This window comes from Schizophyllum commune, assembly GCF_000143185.2.
Source record: "Schizophyllum commune H4-8 unplaced genomic scaffold SCHCOscaffold_7, whole genome shotgun sequence".
In the NCBI taxonomy this organism is placed as follows: domain Eukaryota; kingdom Fungi; phylum Basidiomycota; class Agaricomycetes; order Agaricales; family Schizophyllaceae; genus Schizophyllum; species Schizophyllum commune.
In genome coordinates this window covers 459,921-476,504 of record NW_026089544.1, presented here as the reverse complement: position 1 = coordinate 476,504, position 16,584 = coordinate 459,921, and the positions used below count along the sequence as shown (strand labels likewise).

General features: G+C 57.8%; 6 protein-coding genes across 6 annotated transcripts; 1 reads left to right on the top strand and 5 right to left on the bottom strand.

Moving 5' to 3' along the window:
* Positions 1 to 236: 236 nt before the first annotated feature.
* On the bottom strand, positions 237 to 3,144 carry SCHCODRAFT_02628058 (uncharacterized protein). Its single transcript, XM_050345446.1, has 10 exons — positions 2,535 to 3,144; positions 2,401 to 2,479; positions 2,157 to 2,274; positions 2,015 to 2,102; positions 1,606 to 1,678; positions 1,189 to 1,356; positions 782 to 826; positions 601 to 684; positions 417 to 544; positions 237 to 364 (listed from the first exon to the last, which is right to left on the bottom strand). The coding sequence occupies exons 1-9, from the start codon at positions 3,097 to 3,099 to the stop codon at positions 481 to 483; spliced, it is 1,284 nt and encodes a 427-aa protein (XP_050199501.1). The 5' UTR covers positions 3,100 to 3,144; the 3' UTR covers positions 237 to 364; positions 417 to 480.
* A 153-nt stretch (positions 3,145 to 3,297) lies between these two features.
* Positions 3,298 to 5,802, bottom strand: SCHCODRAFT_02628054 (GroES-like protein). Its single transcript, XM_003031445.3, has 9 exons — positions 5,227 to 5,802; positions 5,027 to 5,117; positions 4,741 to 4,921; positions 4,447 to 4,618; positions 4,139 to 4,291; positions 3,909 to 3,979; positions 3,766 to 3,829; positions 3,647 to 3,708; positions 3,298 to 3,573 (listed from the first exon to the last, which is right to left on the bottom strand). Exons 1-9 carry the CDS (start codon positions 5,354 to 5,356, stop codon positions 3,451 to 3,453), a joined length of 1,047 nt encoding a protein of 348 aa, XP_003031491.1. The 5' UTR covers positions 5,357 to 5,802; the 3' UTR covers positions 3,298 to 3,450.
* Positions 5,803 to 6,090: 288 nt separating this feature from the next.
* On the top strand, positions 6,091 to 7,032 carry SCHCODRAFT_02628053 (uncharacterized protein). The gene is made up of 3 exons (XM_050345445.1): positions 6,091 to 6,271; positions 6,326 to 6,490; positions 6,545 to 7,032. Exons 1-3 carry the CDS (start codon positions 6,200 to 6,202, stop codon positions 6,917 to 6,919), a joined length of 612 nt encoding a protein of 203 aa, XP_050199500.1. The 5' UTR covers positions 6,091 to 6,199; the 3' UTR covers positions 6,920 to 7,032.
* A 202-nt stretch (positions 7,033 to 7,234) lies between these two features.
* Positions 7,235 to 11,534, bottom strand: SCHCODRAFT_01172108 (P-loop containing nucleoside triphosphate hydrolase protein; the record flags this gene model as incomplete). The annotated part of the gene is made up of 11 exons (XM_050341168.1): positions 7,235 to 7,554; positions 7,667 to 7,949; positions 8,002 to 8,081; positions 8,135 to 8,745; positions 8,799 to 8,932; positions 8,988 to 9,552; positions 9,602 to 9,762; positions 9,814 to 9,904; positions 9,953 to 11,037; positions 11,089 to 11,343; positions 11,391 to 11,534. 11 exons carry the CDS (start codon positions 11,532 to 11,534, stop codon positions 7,235 to 7,237), a joined length of 3,729 nt encoding a protein of 1,242 aa, XP_050199499.1.
* A 968-nt stretch (positions 11,535 to 12,502) lies between these two features.
* On the bottom strand, positions 12,503 to 12,965 carry SCHCODRAFT_02628049 (uncharacterized protein). The gene has a single exon (XM_050345444.1). It carries the CDS (start codon positions 12,933 to 12,935, stop codon positions 12,672 to 12,674), a length of 264 nt encoding a protein of 87 aa, XP_050199498.1. The 5' UTR covers positions 12,936 to 12,965; the 3' UTR covers positions 12,503 to 12,671.
* Positions 12,966 to 13,250: 285 nt separating this feature from the next.
* Positions 13,251 to 15,362, bottom strand: SCHCODRAFT_02504839 (uncharacterized protein; the record flags this gene model as incomplete). Its single annotated transcript, XM_003031447.3, has 6 exons — positions 13,251 to 13,352; positions 13,401 to 13,604; positions 13,876 to 14,108; positions 14,290 to 14,564; positions 14,620 to 14,765; positions 14,820 to 15,362. 6 exons carry the CDS (start codon positions 15,360 to 15,362, stop codon positions 13,251 to 13,253), a joined length of 1,503 nt encoding a protein of 500 aa, XP_003031493.2.
* Positions 15,363 to 16,584: the final 1,222 nt, after the last annotated feature.

Below are 16,584 nucleotides of genomic sequence, written 5' to 3'. Positions count from 1 at the left end.
TTGGCGGATGCCGTACGCATTCCCACCACCTACCGGAAAGGGTGAGCGGGCGGGCGTTCGCACGGTGGCTTGGGAAAGTACCGCATGCTTTCGCAGTCGAGCGCAGGTCCCTCGGGCCCGCGTAGGCGCTCTGGCGCAGCCGAGTGAACTATCTGTAATACTTTCAGGAGGTGGCAACGACTGTGAGCTGCCCCTGTGCTTCATGCGGCGCAGGGTTTATCGGGTTCCTTCAGTTTCTTCGGACGTCGAACCAAGCAAATGTGTATCCCAATAGAGTAGTTGACATATCATATCAAGGGCGTGGCAAAGGGACAGCTGAAGACGCCCACAATGGCGCGCTTCGCGGGAGCAAAGGCTATCGGGGCTAAGTACGGTCAGGACGGAAGGCAGCCGGATAATTCTCGTCAAATACTCACCTAGAGAATTGCTATTGGTTGACCAGAACCATCCACATGGGAACCGGTAACCCATGAATCCCTTCTACTCCTCCCCATCCTCTTCGCCCTCACTCTCAGACTCCATGACCGACATCATATCGTTCAAACTGATGGCCGTCAGCTTCCTCGGTTCTCAAGTATGGGAAAGGAATCAACCGCGCACCAATGAACAAAAGGACACATGACAGCGGCGACCTTTGCAAGCCTCTCCTTGAAGTCCGGCGCCAACACTTCGGAATCAAGAAATCTGTATTCCGTCAGCGTCCACCCCAAGCCAAGCGGCGACGATCCCAAAAGCCCAGGGGCGACCACAACAAGCCAAGGACAGCAAAAATGTTACTGACCTTTCCACGACGGCGAACGAACGGCACTTCAAAAGATCAATATCCCTGAAAGTAGATGTCAGCGAGCGCTCAGCCGTAATCACCGCCGCGCCAACAAGGACAACACGCCGTGGCCGCGCCATAATCCCCAACGCGCTCTAGTTGACAGCGCCCGCCCGGAGTTCGACAGTGAACACACTATACACCAACACCGCTCGCCAACACACGACATTCATCGCCCACACACGCCGTTCATCGCCCTCACACGACATCCATAGCCCGCACACGACCTCCATCGCCAACACACGCTGTACACCAACACCGCTCGCCAACACACGACATCCGTCGCCAACACACGACGTCCATCGCCCACCCACAACATCCATCCTTCACCCGCCCACAACACGACGAACCCCTCCCACACTCACTTATGATTCTTATCCACCCCCTTCGGCGCCACCTTCAGCTCATCCTCCATCCCGAATATATTCGACCTCTCGCCCTCCGGCTGGGGCTTTGGTTCGCCAAAGTGCTCGACGAAATCGGGCGTGGAGATGATCTCTCGCAGGCGGCGGGGGTTGCGCTTGATGTTGGCTCTGAGGGCGGGTGGAAATGGAAGGAGGAAATCAAGCGAATAAGGTGATCAAAGGGACGAGGGTACCGGGTGGGCCAGGATATCGGGTCGACCGAGGGTATCGAGTGAGTGGGGAGGTCGGCGAGCCGGGATATCGGGCGAACGGCAACATCATGTTGACCGAAGATGTCGGGAAACAAGGACGGAATATTGGGGAGCACAAGCCTCATCAGAGATCGAGAGCCTTGGGAAAAGCGCAGCGAGAACGCACCTGATCGTCGACAGTTCATTTTTCCCCGGACACCATGCCCCTGCGGCGATGATGCTTTGGTTGCCTGGTTTGACTGGGGGCGGTGTAAGTAAGGTGGGTATGAGAAGATTATGGAGGGGGGGGGGAACGAGAGGACAATGGGCGGGTTGATGGGAGAGAACAGTGGGAGAGATGACGCGAGAGAACGGCGGGACAAATGATGCGAGAGGTTAGTGGGAGATGAAGCACGCAGTGAGAGGAATGGCGTGAGAGAACAATGGGGGAAACCCGGCTTACTCGCTCTGTCGATGCGCGTTTGCGCGTCAGCTGGATTCATAGCGAGTGACGCAACAGTACGGCTTACATATGATCTGCGAGGGAATGGTGAGGTCAGTCGCAGAACCCTCCGGAGGTGGAGGTAAAGACGTACATCCAGCAAAGGTGCCTTTCCTACCGCTTCTTGAAAAGCTGGCGGAGAATCCTTGCTTATACGGCGTCTTGTCGTTACTGAAGCGTATCTGGAGTGCGTTCAGAACGACCGGGCTGAGCATGAAGTATCAAGACGAGCGTACATCTCGGTATATTCGGTGAATCACATCCTTTGGCGGTAGTGGTGGCACTTCAGGATCGACCTCGATTATTGCATCCGTAAATGCTTCGACAAAGTCCTTCCACTCCTTCTCTGCCACCCTATAGACGGGTTCTGAAGAAGATGTGAGTGGTGGGGATATCGAAGTGGAAGGAGGACTTGCCATGCATCTTGAACCTGCGATTGGGGTGTCAGAAGCTACGCATTCGGAGGGAAGGGTCACGCACCACTCGCGATTATTACACTTCGGGTCCTTCATATGACCAAGGAATTCAAGCGTGTTCTGCGAGATCTGACCTGGAGGAACTGCGCGGACGAGCTCTCAGCGGCCTCCCCTTTATCGCATATACACAACACGCACCTCTCCCCGTCTTCGGCGCCTGCACAATCTCCCCGATCACCTCTTGCTCATCCTCCGCATCGTCGAACTCCTCATCCGAATCCTTCTTCGCGCGCCGACTCTTCTTGCGCGGCGAGCTCGTGGTCTTTCCCTGCGAGATCGCGGTTTTCTTTCGCTTCTTGGGCGCCGGTTCCGGTTCGACGTTCGACGCGTCGTCGAGCGCGTCGCTGTCGTACTCCTTCACCGCCTTCCCTCTCTTCGTTGCCTTGGTGTTCACCTTTGCGAGTGGCTTCATGTCCTGCCCTCGCTTGCGCTTCTTCGGGGGCTCTGCGTCCGCGTCCGAGTCGTCGTCCAGCGCGTCGCTGTCGTATTCCTTCACAGTCTTGCCCCTCTTCTTAGCTTTGCCATTCTCCTTCGCGCCCGACTCTTCATAGTCACTGTATATATCCTCCTCTTCCTCATCCTCCACGTCTGGCTTCTCCTTGCGCGACTTGCGCTTCGCGCCCGCCTTGGCCTTCAAGGGCTGTGGTTTCGTTGACTTCACTGCCGCCTTCCGTGGTGTCTTCGTCGTGGATTCGCGAGCCATTGCAAGAGCTCAGATACCACAGGTTCTCTGAACTATGATGCGGACCGTGCTGGGGAAGAGGGGAAGGTTGCGCCGCTGACAAGGAGCATCTGAGTCGACATGACGCGCGACGCGGAAGCAAATTACGAGTGTCACGGTCACGTGAAATTTGTGAACCGCGTCCGGCACATGTTTCGAGTTCAGGTCTGTAAGCCCGTTGGCCAGTCCTGACAAGCTCGGTTTGTGTTCTCGTTCACTCATATACATATATCCATAAGTTTAGATACGTACTACAGTAATACACCATCGCCGTCAACCCGCGCATTCCACAATCTTACATGTCAACCCTCCAGCGCACCCTCCGAGTTCAGTTCAATACTCCAACTCATTGATCTGCAACACCTTCCTCCCGCTGACTTCGTACGCGCGCAGCTCGTCAATGATCTTGTTCACGTTCTCGATAGGCTCGGCGGTGACGCGCGCCTTCACGGAGCCCTGTGTGCGCGTTCATGAGCTGATGAGCAAAGCGAGAGCCAGATATAGCAAAACGAGCGCCAGAGATACTCACGTTGGCAAACAGCTCCAGCGCAGCCTCGGTCGCACTACGGGGGCCGTAGAGATTGGCGCGGACTGTATGGATGGTCAGTCGGTCGCTCTCTTTGCCATCGAGCGATGTATTCAACCCACTCTGAATCGCACTGAACAGCGCCTCGCCCGACGTGAAGACGAGGTTGTCGCCGGAGACGCCGACCTGTCGTTTGGTTAGCAATCGTTTGGTTAGCAAGGTGCCAAGAGCTAGGTTGTTCAGTATGATTCAACACGGAACTCACCAAAACATATCGCGGATCCGTCGGGTAGTGGTCTCCTTCGCCGACGAGGGCGCTCAGGCCCAGAGTGAAGGCTGGGTGGAGTCAGCGTCAGCGCACGGACGTTCATGACGAAGCACGGCGGGGAGAAAGGTTGGGCAGCAGCACCAAAAGTTCGGGCAGCAGCACTGATTCCAAGCAAGGAGGGGTAAAGATGCAAAAAGGACCAAACACTCAAAGGACCAAATACTCACTCTGCGCTGACACCGCAAAGTCGATCACCGCATGCACCGTAAACGGATCGGGCGCGCTGACCGCCGCGCTCAGCTCGACGAGCGAGAATGCCTTCACGGCCCCGAGCTCGAGGCCGAGGCGCCGGGCTTCGGGCTTGAGGTCGCAGACGTAGACTGTGTAGGGGTGTGAGCGAATGTGTGCGGCTGTGAGCGAATGCGCTGAACTCCAATGAAATAGAGGTGTGTGTGTGTGCATCGTAGGAAAAGACGCGCATCCTCAGCGATGGCGCCCAGGTGTCCAAGAAACACAATCAAGAAATCCACCGCACCTTCCGCGCCCTGCAGAATCGCATACTGCACGGCCAAATGACCCAGACCGCCGACGCCAATGATGAGCACCCTGTCGCCCGCCTTGACCTGGCCCGTGTTCACGACAGCGTTGTACGCCGTCGTCCCCGCGTCCGCCGCGATGGCGGCGACCTTGTCGGGCACGTTGTCTGGCTGTGGAGTGTCGTTAGCATTTAGAGCCCTTCCTTTTGTCTGTGTTTTTCCGTTTCCCAGCAGCGTCGTATGATTTATCCCAACCGCATCCTATCCCAACACCACGCGGCTAGAGAACTCACCACCGGCACCAACAAGTTATCCGGCACAGTAATGTAGTCCGCGTACCCGCCCGGGCCTCCCAGACCGACGCCCTGAAGCGCGGCGGCCTGGTGGGGCTTCAGCGCGTGCGTGCAGCCGTTGATGAGCTGGATGGCGTAGCGGTGACCGATCTTGATGCTGGGGTCGACGTTTTCGCCGAGGCTGGTGGTAGAGGTGAGTATTAGCATGCAGAAGCGACAGGCAGGATCCGAGACGGTCAGAGATAAACAGGGTTTATGTAGAGGACAAAGAAGAAATGGGACGTACACAATCGGCGTCGCACACACTTCATGCCCCAGCACGTAGGTCCGGCTGTCTGCGGTGTATCCGTTGAGGATGGCGACGTCAGAGTGGCATACTTGGTAGTAGAGTCGAGTGTTAGCACGGTGTACAGGAGAGGCGAGATGAGATGTACAGAAGCGGCGAGATGGGATGCACAGGAGCTGCGAGATGGGATGCAGACGTACCACCACAGACAAGGACCTTGCAGAGGACCTCTCCCTTGCCGGGCTTCTGGACGGGGTAGTCGTCAACGCGGATGAGGTCGTCGAAGCCGGGTTTGTAGAGGTATGCGACCATGGTCTCGGGGGCGCCCATTGTTGCAAAGCTACTAAGTTGAGTTGGGAGGAGTTGAAGAGAGAAGTGATGGTACAAAATGGCGTTCTACCTGCTCTTATACTTCTCTTGTCCATAGCTAAATGCACCTCCGCATTCTCCGGAAGGGATGGGCATCGCCTACCTGCGTGCTGGTCTCCGTATGTGGCTGGCGAAGAGGCTACTTCAAGCACGGAGCGGAGGTTGAAACGGTCAGATGTGCGCCCTGCCACATAACAAGGCGGCCAACAGAGCGCGCTACGGTCTTGGGCATTGAGAAACGCGGAGAGCGCTTGTTATGGCAGCGCCGTACACACCCCAAAGGGCACTAACTTGACGGTGATGATGCCGATCCACCGCCATGCCGCATCCGCGTTCCCCGAGCAGTGCGATCGAGGGAGTGACATAGGATTGAACTGGACATCATGAAGCAGCTCATCAGGGCGCTAGGCAGGTGAAGGAACTGAACAAGCGCCGAACGAAACACGCGCCGTATCGTGCGAAATAAGTCACCTGACTTCATGTTGAACTTGCCACGTGCCATCACACGAAAAAGGCACAACAAATGAGCGCCCACAAGTTCATGTTTTCCTCCTTCCTCGTCCTTCCTCGAGCCGATGCGGCCCATTTTTCTTCACTCTCTCGTACTCCCCCTGCCGACTGGCGATGATTGCCGTAGATGACCTCGTGAATGAGTTCAGTGGGACGCGCGGATGACATCACACGCGTCATCCGCGCGGCTCCCTGCAGTATATAAAACGTCGCGCACGCGCCAGCTCGTCAGATCCATCCGAACCTTCCTCGCAGCTTCTCTCTTCATCACCACCCATCTTCACTCTCACCACCATGTCCATGGCCACCCGCACCGTCTCCAACGCCGTCCGCAGGGGCGCACAGATGCGCGCAGCAGCGACTCTGGTACGCCCTATTCGCTTCTCCCCTCATACGCGACACTGATGTCGCCACCCCTAGCCGAGAACCACCGTGTCTCGTCGCACTTACGCGGACGTCCCCCCACTCGAGCAGCCCCCGAAATCCTCCAACGCCGTCCTCTACACCGCCCTCGCCCTCGCCGCGGCCGGCGGCGGGTACTACTACTTCTCGCAGGAGCCCGAGGACGAGCTGAAGCGCGCAAAGGCGAGAGCAGAGGCCGACCAGCAGCGACTGCGCGCTAAAGCCTCCGAATTGCAGGACGCCGCCGCCGCGCGCGCCGCCTCCGCGCGCGACCAGGCCGCCGCGGAGCTCGACGTGTACAAGAAGGAGGCGCAGAACCAGTGGGAGGGGGGGAAGGCCGCCGCGGGCGCGGAGCTCGATAAGTACAAGACGGCGGCGAAGGAGCAGTGGCAGGATGCGAAGAGTTTTGTGCATGTGGGCACGGACGCGACGAAGCGCGAGGCAGAGGAGAAGGAGGCGCAGGCGAAGAAGGGCTGGTTCAGCTGGCTCAGCTGGGGTAGCAGCAAGGCCGATGACGCGCAAGCGAAGGCAGAGGAGGCCAAGAAGGCTGCTGCTGCCAAGGCTGCGGAGGCTGCAGAGGCGGCTCGCAAAGAAGCCAACAAGCACGCATGAGGCTGTAGATGCACCACGGACTGAACTGTAACACACGCCTATGTATTTGTAACTCTTGCATGTTGTACACCGAATGCGCATTGGTGAACACAAGTAACATCCTTTCTGAAAACTTTCGCACCGGTCGCAATACACGGCCAGTGTCGTGCATCAGAACCCTGTACACATCTACGGGCGCGATAGCAAGATGGGGTAAAGTAGGTATAAGATTACGCGCTTGTATTGATACAATCCTTCCGTCCAAGATGCAAGAAACAAGATAACAAAATGACTTCCCCCTTCCCTTTTCCGCCCACCCTACCCCCATCTCACCCCTCACTCCCTCCTCCGCCTCCACAACCCCCCAACGTCCGTCCTCACCAATCTCAACACCAGATACGCCACAAGCCGATACACCACCGTCGTCGCCACCACCGCGCCCAGCCTCGGCGCGGGATCGATATCCATGTTGAACAGCTGCAGCACCTGCTCGCCGGTCTCCAGCGGGCACCGGCCGTCGGGCAGCCGCTGGAAGTCCTCGCAGGTGAAGGTCATGCCGCGTAGGGTGTACGGCATGAGGTTCTCGGTGGCGTATTTGAGGGGCGAGATGTAGTTGATGCCCTTGAGGAAGCCGGGCATGTCAACGCTGAGGAGGCCTGGGGGAGTGGTTAGTGGGTATGAGAGGATAGGATGAGAAGGTGCACAAGGGAGGGAGGAGGAGGGAGGGAAAGGGAGAAAGGAAGGAGGAAAGGAAGGAAAGAGTTGTACCACTCATGAACGTCCCGATCGATAGAATGGTGCTCGTGACGTTGAGCGCGAAACCGGTACTTTGGAAGAGCGTGTTGAAGATGATGCCGATGGACTCGCCGCAGCTGACGATGCAGAAGGCGTTGAGCGCAACGATGAAGTACATGGGCACGGTGCGCTTGAGATTGATGGCGATGCAGCCGAGGAGGGAGAACAGGAGGGCGGAAACAATCTCGAACGGCACCTCGAGCATGGTATAGGAGACGAAGAACGCCTCGAGGGAGTAGGCCCGGTCGTCGTTTTCCTGCAAGATGTCAGCGGCAATCAGAGGATCGGCGGCGCCGGACATAACTCACCTTATAGAAGACGTCTCGTTCGTTCGGGTACATTGCCACGTTCTGCAGCATGCCAACGAAGTATATGGGCAGGATCTCCTCTGAAATCGACATCAGCAAGACGCCGACACCAATCGAACACAAAGCAACTCACGGATGCCACCAACAATGTTCATGCTCGCATCGTAGTAATCCCTCCCCAACGGCGCAAAGAACAACGCAAGCGCCCCTCCCAGTCCAATCACCTGCCCAATCCTCGCCGCCCCTAGATTCGGCTGTCTCCTAAAATTCAGCACCCCCCTCCTCAACAAAATCGGCAGCGCGACATAAAACGGCGCCATCCGCTTCCGCATGCGCCCCAGCTCCTCCGGCAGCGCGACCTGGCGGTGCTTCGCAAAGTCGAAGTGCGCCTTCGGATCGTACGCGTCGAGGATCTTCTGCACCTTCGCGCGGCTGAGCTCTTCCTCCTTCGCGCTGCGCAGGTCGATGGAGATGAGGTCGAGCGCCCAGTCGCTGGGGTTGCTCATGGGCGGGTAGGGGTGCCCGAGATTCGTGAAGTAGGCGATCATGTCGGCGGCGGGGCCGGAGTAGGCGACGTGCCCGCCCTTGGCGAGCAGGAGCAGGTTGCCGAACTGGTTGAAGAGCTCGGAGCGGCTTTGGTGGATAGTGATGATGACGGTGCGGCCTTCCTGCGCGAGCGTGTTGAGGACGTCGAGGATGGACGATGCCGTGAAGGCGTCCAGTCCACTGGTAGGCTCGTCGGCGCTGATAGCACGAGTTAGCACTTAGCACACAGCGAAGAACCAGAAGCAACATACATTAGTATCCGGGGTTCAGTCAAAATTTGGACGGCGATGCTAACGCGCCGCTTCTCCCCGCCACTAATCCCCTTGATGAACTCGCTCCCAATCAGCGTATCCGCACAATCCCGTAGTCCGAGCTTCAATATGACCTACAGTCCTCGTGTGTCAGCGACGCCGCTTCCAAGGATAACTCTCTATCTTTACCTCCTCCGCCTTCTGGCGTTTTTGCTCCTTGCTCATCTCCTTTGGTAGCCTTAGCCCGGCGGCAAAATGCAGCATCTCCCGCACAGTGAGGTACGGCAGCAACGAGTTGTCGTCCTGCGTCACATACGAGCACAAGCTGCGCACGATCGAATCGCCTGGGTCGACGCCGTTCAGAAGCATTCGCCCGCCCGCGCGATAGCGGACGAGCGGGCTCGAGTGAACGCGTAGAGCCATGGTGTTGAGCAGGGATGACTTGCCCGAGCCGCTCGGTCCCATGATCACGTTGACCGCGCCGGCCTCGAAGCGTGTGGTTACGCCGTGGAGGATGGTCTTGTGCTTGGCCTCCTCACCGCGAGCGAGCGGCTTCTCGATGGCGAGGGAGAAGTCGAGCAGGTCGACGTCGATGGGCGGGGTTCGGTCCCGCTCAGAGCGCGTGTGCGTCAACTTGTCTTTCCGAGAGGCCTCCTTGGGCTGCTGTACGCCACCAACACGGATGTCGACCGTCCAGAACTTGAGCAGAAGTCCGCCAAGGATGCCAAAGCCCACGACGAAAGCCAACATGACTCTGAAGCAAATGTCAGCACAGTGTTTTGAGCACAGCCGGGGTTACTTACACCACGGGGACCGCGTACCAATTCCGATGGAACGACAGGTTCTGCAGGATAAAGTTGCCACGATACTGCAGACAGTTCGGGTCGGTCGCTGCATTGCCTGTAGGGCAGTCGTAGTACTCGTCGGTGAACTCGTTGACGGCGAGGGCGGCGAATGCATAGTACTACATGGTGTCAGAAACGACGATAGGTGGATATCGGTACTGCGAGCTCACGATGTATGCAATCCACTTGAGCCATCGCACATACACCGGAATAGAGTTTGCCTGAATGAAGAAGCCGCAAGAGAAGCTCTGGACGGTGAACCTGAACAAATGAGCAGGGCGAGCACCACGCAGTCAAAAGTAGACTCACGAAAGATTCCCAACCAGCGTCGCGATCGAGAAATCGCGCGAGACACCGACACACACGACAGCGAAGGTGACAGAAATGAGCTGGTTTAACAAGATGACGGCAAAGAACTTGAGGAACTGCATCCCGTCCGCGTCGAATCCGCACATGAAGTAGAAGATGACGGAGAACAAAAACGGCACGGCGACGTCCTCTAGCAGCCCTCGCGCAAGCCGTCTCGACAACATCCACGCGACGACACCAATGACGCCTTCGCCCCGTTCGCGGTCGAAGAGGGCGATGTCCACGCCTGCCAGCCGCCACGTCTCGTAGAGGAGTACGAGGTAGCCTTGCAGGCCTGCCGAAATGTACAGCGCGGCTTCGCGAGAGCGAATGCCAGCCTGGTCTTTCCCGAGCTGGAGGAAGACGAGGCCGCAGACGAGCGCCATGAGAATGGCTTCCAGCCATGCCGCAGCGAGACCCATCGGGTCCCGGATTGTCGTCTTCAACGTACGTGAGGTGAGCACGGCAATCTGGCGCGCGAGCGGGGCAGCCTCGATCTTGCCGCGGTCGTCGCCGCTAAGGGGATTAGGTATACCCCTCCCCTCCTTGCTGGTAGAGTCATCAAAGCGTATGGGCGACTCCTTCTTCCACGCCTGGATGAGCATGTTCAAGCGGCCCTGCGTCTCGGACTCAGCCTCGGGAGTGCGAGAATCTACGGCGGCGACCTGAATCAGGTAGTCTGCTGGGTTGACCCGTTTGTGGAAGCTGCCTGGGAGGAGACCCTCAAACCACGGCAGCGCGCCATCGGTGGGTCCCGAGTATAGAGAATGGCCCTGACTGAGTAGCGTGATTCGGTCGAAGAGGAAAAAGATATCGTGCCGCGGCTGATGTATGGTGCAAATGATGGTGCGGCCCTTCTGCGAAAGGGACTTGAGAGTCTTCACCAGTTGGTATGCGGACGTCGCGTCGAGGCCTGTGGTCGGTTCGTCGCAGAACAGCACGCTCGGATTGCTGAGCATTTGGACACCAATGCTAACGCGCCGACGCTCGCCTCCGGAGCAGCCCTTGTGAGATTCCCCATCACCTACGTAGGTGTTGGCACATTCCTGTATGACTTTGAGCCCATGTATGCGTAGTGATCGGGACGCGCCACCCACCTTCAACCCCAGTTCAAGGATTATCTCCTCGACTAATTGCTTGCGCTTCTCCGCGTTCGTTGATGCAGGTAATCGCAGAGCAGCCGCGTATAGCAATGTCTCTCGTACAGTCAAGGTAGGAAGAAGTAGGTCCATCTGCGTGACATAGGCATTGGAGATCGACGATAGTTTGGGCGACCCGTTGAATTCGACCAAGCCCGCAACAGTCAAGTTGGAGCTGCGCATTCGACGTGATAAGATGTTCAGTAAAGTTGTCTGCGATATGTCAGGATAGATATGCGGAGATTGCGCGGACAACGCACCTTGCCAGACCCTGAGCTTCCCAATATCGCAGACAAGCTCCCCTGGGGGAAGTCCGCCGAGATCGTGTCGAGGATGCGCTTCCTATCCGAGTAACCTTGTTCTGGGTCCTTCGGGGTCTTCTTCTTGAATGAAAGCTTCTGCATAATCGACTTCGGCGCGTCCACTTCGACCGTCAGCCCGCGAACCTTCACGTTGACGGGCCGGACATTGGAGAAGGAGATGTTCTCCTGGTGGGTATCCTTGACGGTCCATTGCTCCTCTTCGCCCTTGACTGTGCGCGTTTCCGCGATGGACTGAGCTGGAGAGACCATGGCCGTCGCAGACAAGGCGGCATCGTCCCCCTCATCATCGCTGTTTCGCCCTGGAGCACCTCTCGGAGCGTTTGCCGGTCGCTGGAAGAGACTTGCCCGATCATGCGTCATTGATCCGGTCTCCACGTGCGTGCACGTGCAATGTTCGACTTTACTTCTCGACGCGATCGAAAGGAGCAGTTCAGAAAGTCGCTCTCGCGGCTTAAGTATAGGGGAGGGAATACATCTAATCCTCGGACCCGAATTAGCCCTTGCACTGGTACAAAGTCCCAAAATGCTTACTTCGGTAAGTTTTCCTTCGAGGTCAAGCCTTATCGCTGTTACAGTGTTAGCTGGTACTATAGTCCCCCCATGCGGTCAGTATGGTTGCCTCCTCAGGCGTATCTCACAGTACTACCAGCACTTTACTAGGAAGCCTGGGTGGTAGCTTCGACCCCTAGCCCCACAGCGCATGCGGGAAAGTGCCTTCATTCCAAAGCCCGGGCGATCCGGTGCCATTATGCGCCCGAGATGAACAAAGGCACTGGGGTTTGATACCAGGACCTAGTATTGCGCGACGCCATCGTATGATGCTCGGCTCCACCATGTATTAGCACCCTCATACCCCAGCAGTCACTAATACCCAGCTTATGAGCCTACATAGCCCTATCACTCACACCTCAGTCTTACCTACGGCATCTGCTCGGTACCGACTCAGGCCCTCAATGGCCTATGTTGTCGCCTTCATGTCCGCCGAACCCAAGGAATCTTTTTGTAGAAGCTTTAAAGCCTAGGACAATCACCTAGGACAATCACTGTGGGTGCCAATGGGTCATTCACTCTGGACGCCCATTCATTGTCGCCGCGCTAGTCAGCGACCAATTCCCGGTACCCCGATGACTGCGCGCCAACAAAGGAGCGGATCCTGTATTCGGTCGGCGCGGGATGCTAGAATGAACTCTTCCCGTCAAAGATGAACTCTCACCACCGTCAAAGATGAACTCTCCCCGTCAAAAATGAACTCTCACCACCGCTAAAGATGAACTCCCATCGACAAAGGCACTGCTCGTTGGCGCCCATCGCTCCTCTGTCCACTCCGGTCGGTCGGGGATGGCTCGCGGGATGAAGCCAGCGAATGGAACCGCCACCAGCGAGTGAAAACCGCGCTGAGGGCGTCAGCGCAGCAGGCATGAAAGGGCGACGCCGCAGCACGCATGAGAGGGCGACACCGCAGCATGCGTGGGTGGCCCTCATGAAGTCTCTGAATGGCCCTTCGCGCATGCGCACGCCAGCTGACCGATATAGCTGCATCTCTATACAGGAGTGGTCAGTAGCAGACTTGGCATGTCTTCCATATAGCGGCAGCGACAGGCTTAGCGTGCGCTCCGGCAGATGCAGCGGGAGCAGGCCCTTGAATGCAGCGGGAACAGGCCCTTGAATGCATTGGCAGCAACCCCCCCATACATCGAGAACAGGCCTCCATACGGCGCGAACAGGCCTCCATACGGCGCGAACAGGTCCCCATGCAAAATATCCCCGCCCTCTCGCCGCTAAGCGCTATTGCGAAGATCAGCTAGCTGCTAGCGGCCTCGCACGGAGCACGACGCACCTCATAGAGCACGCCGACGACTCGTCGCACGCCCGTCGTATGTCGTGTGTCGAGTGTACAGTCTGTTGGCGGCGGAGACGTCAGCACACAACGAAGGCTATCGAACGCACCCTCGCGAAGTGGCTGAATGTCCTGGAACTGGGGCGAAGGCGAGGGGGCGTAGGACTCGGAGTAAGCCCACCTTCAGGAAGGCCAGGACCAAGTTCGGGAAGGTCAAGACCAAATTCGTGAAGCCCAAGACCAAGTTCGGGTAGGTCAAGCCCATCTTCGTGAAGCCCACCCCCGTATTCGTGAAGCGTCATGATCATTAAGGTCTATCCGATCGTAAGTACAGCGTCTGCTCGTAGAAGTAGGGTTCCCCTGGTCGTAGAAGTAGTAGTAGTAGCAGTCGCAGGCCTGCGCCCCAACAAGGTGGGGACGACACGGGTATGACTCGGAGTCTGCGGCCTCGCAAGTACGAGGCGGCGGATACTCGCGAGTAGGCCTGCGACATTTTTTGGGGGGAGGGTAGTAGGTATGTAGGTGTCACGTAGCGTAAATTCGTGTAAGAGTTCGTTAAGGTATAGACGAGAAAGCGATGCTTACTAAGTAAGAATAAATACGTGGGGGATAATTAGAGCGTGGGTGGGAAAATCGGAAGGGCGAGACGAGTCGGAAGGCGAGGAAAGGAGATGGGCTAGACGAGAGAAGATAGGCGGGACGAGAGGAAGATAGGCGAGACGAGAAAGGTTGCACGAAAGCAATCAGACCCTGGTCAACAGCAAAGCAAGCAGTCGAATCGAGCCTGAGAACGTCTAGGTAGGGGGAAGTGCGAGTTGCTAAAAGTACAGAAGGGGAAAATGGGGGATATCCAGCGTGCAGATGCGAGGATGGGTGAAAGGCGAAGGGTATTAGAGTAGAGTACAACGGGCGCGGAGGGAGATCCGCAAAATGCAGGATGTAAATAAGCATTATAATGACAATAGGAAAGGGAAGATGAGGGCGGGAGATGGGACGGACTAGGCGAGAGAGAAATGAATGCCGCCGGTGATGGGAACTCGTGGGGAGGCGGCGACGTGGCACGAGTTGCGGCGTGTAGCAGGGGTGATGTGCGGGTGATTGTTCCGGGGTGGTCGGGTGGTATATCGCGGGCGGCGAGGTGTCTAGTAGCTGAGCCGGCGCTCGCGGTGACGAGATGACCGGTGATGGTGATGGGTCGACGGGCGCGGGTGCTGAGATGAGGAGCGATGGCGGCTCTCCCGCTCCCTGTGGTGCTTCTCGTCGTAGTAGTGCTCCTTGCTCCGCGACGAGTCCCGGCTCTTTGTGTCATCGTAAGAGGCGCGCGCGTACTCCTTGCTTCCGCGGCGCTCGTCGCGCGACGGCTCCCTGCTCGAGCTCCGCACGCTGTTCTTCCGACCGAAGCCGAAGAGGCGCTTGATCAGCGGCTGCTGTTTCGGGGACGTCGGCATCGTGTATTGTGGCACAGCCGGCGGAACCTGTCATTGACGACGGTCAGGGTCTGCACTGCATCGACGGGCAAGCTTACGCACCACAATCGGAGGGCGCTGGGCGCTGCTCGTACTCTTCCGTGGGGCCGTCGTGGGGTAAGGGTAGACGTGGGTTGTCACGGGGGCCTGATAGCCGTAGACTTGAGGTGGGGGAGGGGCCGCGTACGAGTTGGCGCGGTGGTGTCGCCGAGGTTGCGCCTGCGGTTGCCCAGGGTTGTAGTAGATGATCTGGGGCGGAGGAGGGGCAGGGTAGCCGGCCGCAACGGGCGGGGTGACTACGGGCTGCACAAGTGTATAGGACGAGTTGGAGTGCTTGCTGCCGTAGGGATTGGTGGGCGTTGTCGAGGAGCGCTTGGGGGGGATGACAGTGCGCGCGCGCGTGTCGTGCATGGATGCGCTCCTCTGCCTACTCTTCGTCTTGCCGGCAGCGTCGTAGGGGAGGTCCATCAACCCGGTGGCGGGAGTTGGGGGCGCGAAGGGATTTTTCTGTGGGATGCGGGCGTTGTCGCAAGTCCAGTTGTAGACGCGGTGCATCTTGCGCATATGGCGCTCGTAGCCCTCCTGCGAGAAGTCGTATTCCGTCATCGTTGCAGACAGCGAGCTCAAGAGGCTGTCACAGGCACGGGAGGAATAGACGATGGTGGCAGGAGGCAAGACGCTTTTATAATTTTTCGGCGCGAACGCGCGGAACCAAACCGGCCGCAAATTTCTCACATTTCCGGATGGGGAAAGAAGCGGCTGTGTTTGCGCACGTGTTTCGTGTTCCTTATCACTTTCCACCGGCTTCGGAGCCCGCCACGAGTCGGCTGTCCTTGGTCGACTTGTGTGGCGCGCGCAACCCTCTGCCCGAGGACAGAGAATTAATTCTGTGGTGGCGGGGAATAATATACCGAGTCAGCGACTGCGCCTGGCGGTGTCGCCTCGGCCTGCCGGGGTACAGCCGGGACTCATGTAGCAGTCATCTGCCCAATTCACCGTGCTATCAACGCTGCGTCCATGGCCCTCACCATACCACCGATGGTGATCTCGGATTTCGTGCCGTACAGCGCGGCGGCCCTGATGAGGTAGGCTCAATATCGGTCTAGTGGTAGGTCCATGCAGAAACCTGACGCCTGACACCGTGCAATGCAAGCACCGTGTCCGCCACCCATGAGGCCTGCTGCCTGCCGCTCCCTCTACCGCCGGCGCTCGCCAATGATGATGATGGATAAGAGATTGCCTTCGTACGCCGAACACTGCGTTCATGATCCCCTCCCAGCGCCATGTTCTCTCCGTGGCGCACAGAACGACCCTCTTTCTGCTCTGGGCTGCTGCTGACCCCCCTGCGACGCCAATACACAGCAAATACGCGCCTTTCAAGATTACTGCCCGGCTTCGATCGTGATGCGTAGGTTAATCTCAGCCCATCGCGGCTGGTTTGACGTGTCGATAATGGGCTTAGCGTGCCCATCCTTGCGTCCATGTTCCTCCATCCATGACCCCCCAACGAGGCTTGGAGTACTTCTCCCGATCCTACACCGCAGCAGCACACGGTGAACTCGCACACATGAAAACAATATTCGGAGCACCATTTACTCTCGAACGCGCCCGTCGTCACGGTGCGGATTTTTCTGTCTTCTCTTGACCACCACCACCCGGTCCACCATCTAGTTCCCCGTGGGGTGCGCTTCATCTCTCCTTCCACGCGCCCATGCCTCAACGTCATGGTCTGCCCGCTTAGGGAATTAATCGATGGCCTCTATAAGTCCTCGGGCCTTTACGTCGAGACGAGTCCATCGTCTTCCAGCCTCTTGTCTGGTCTGCGCAG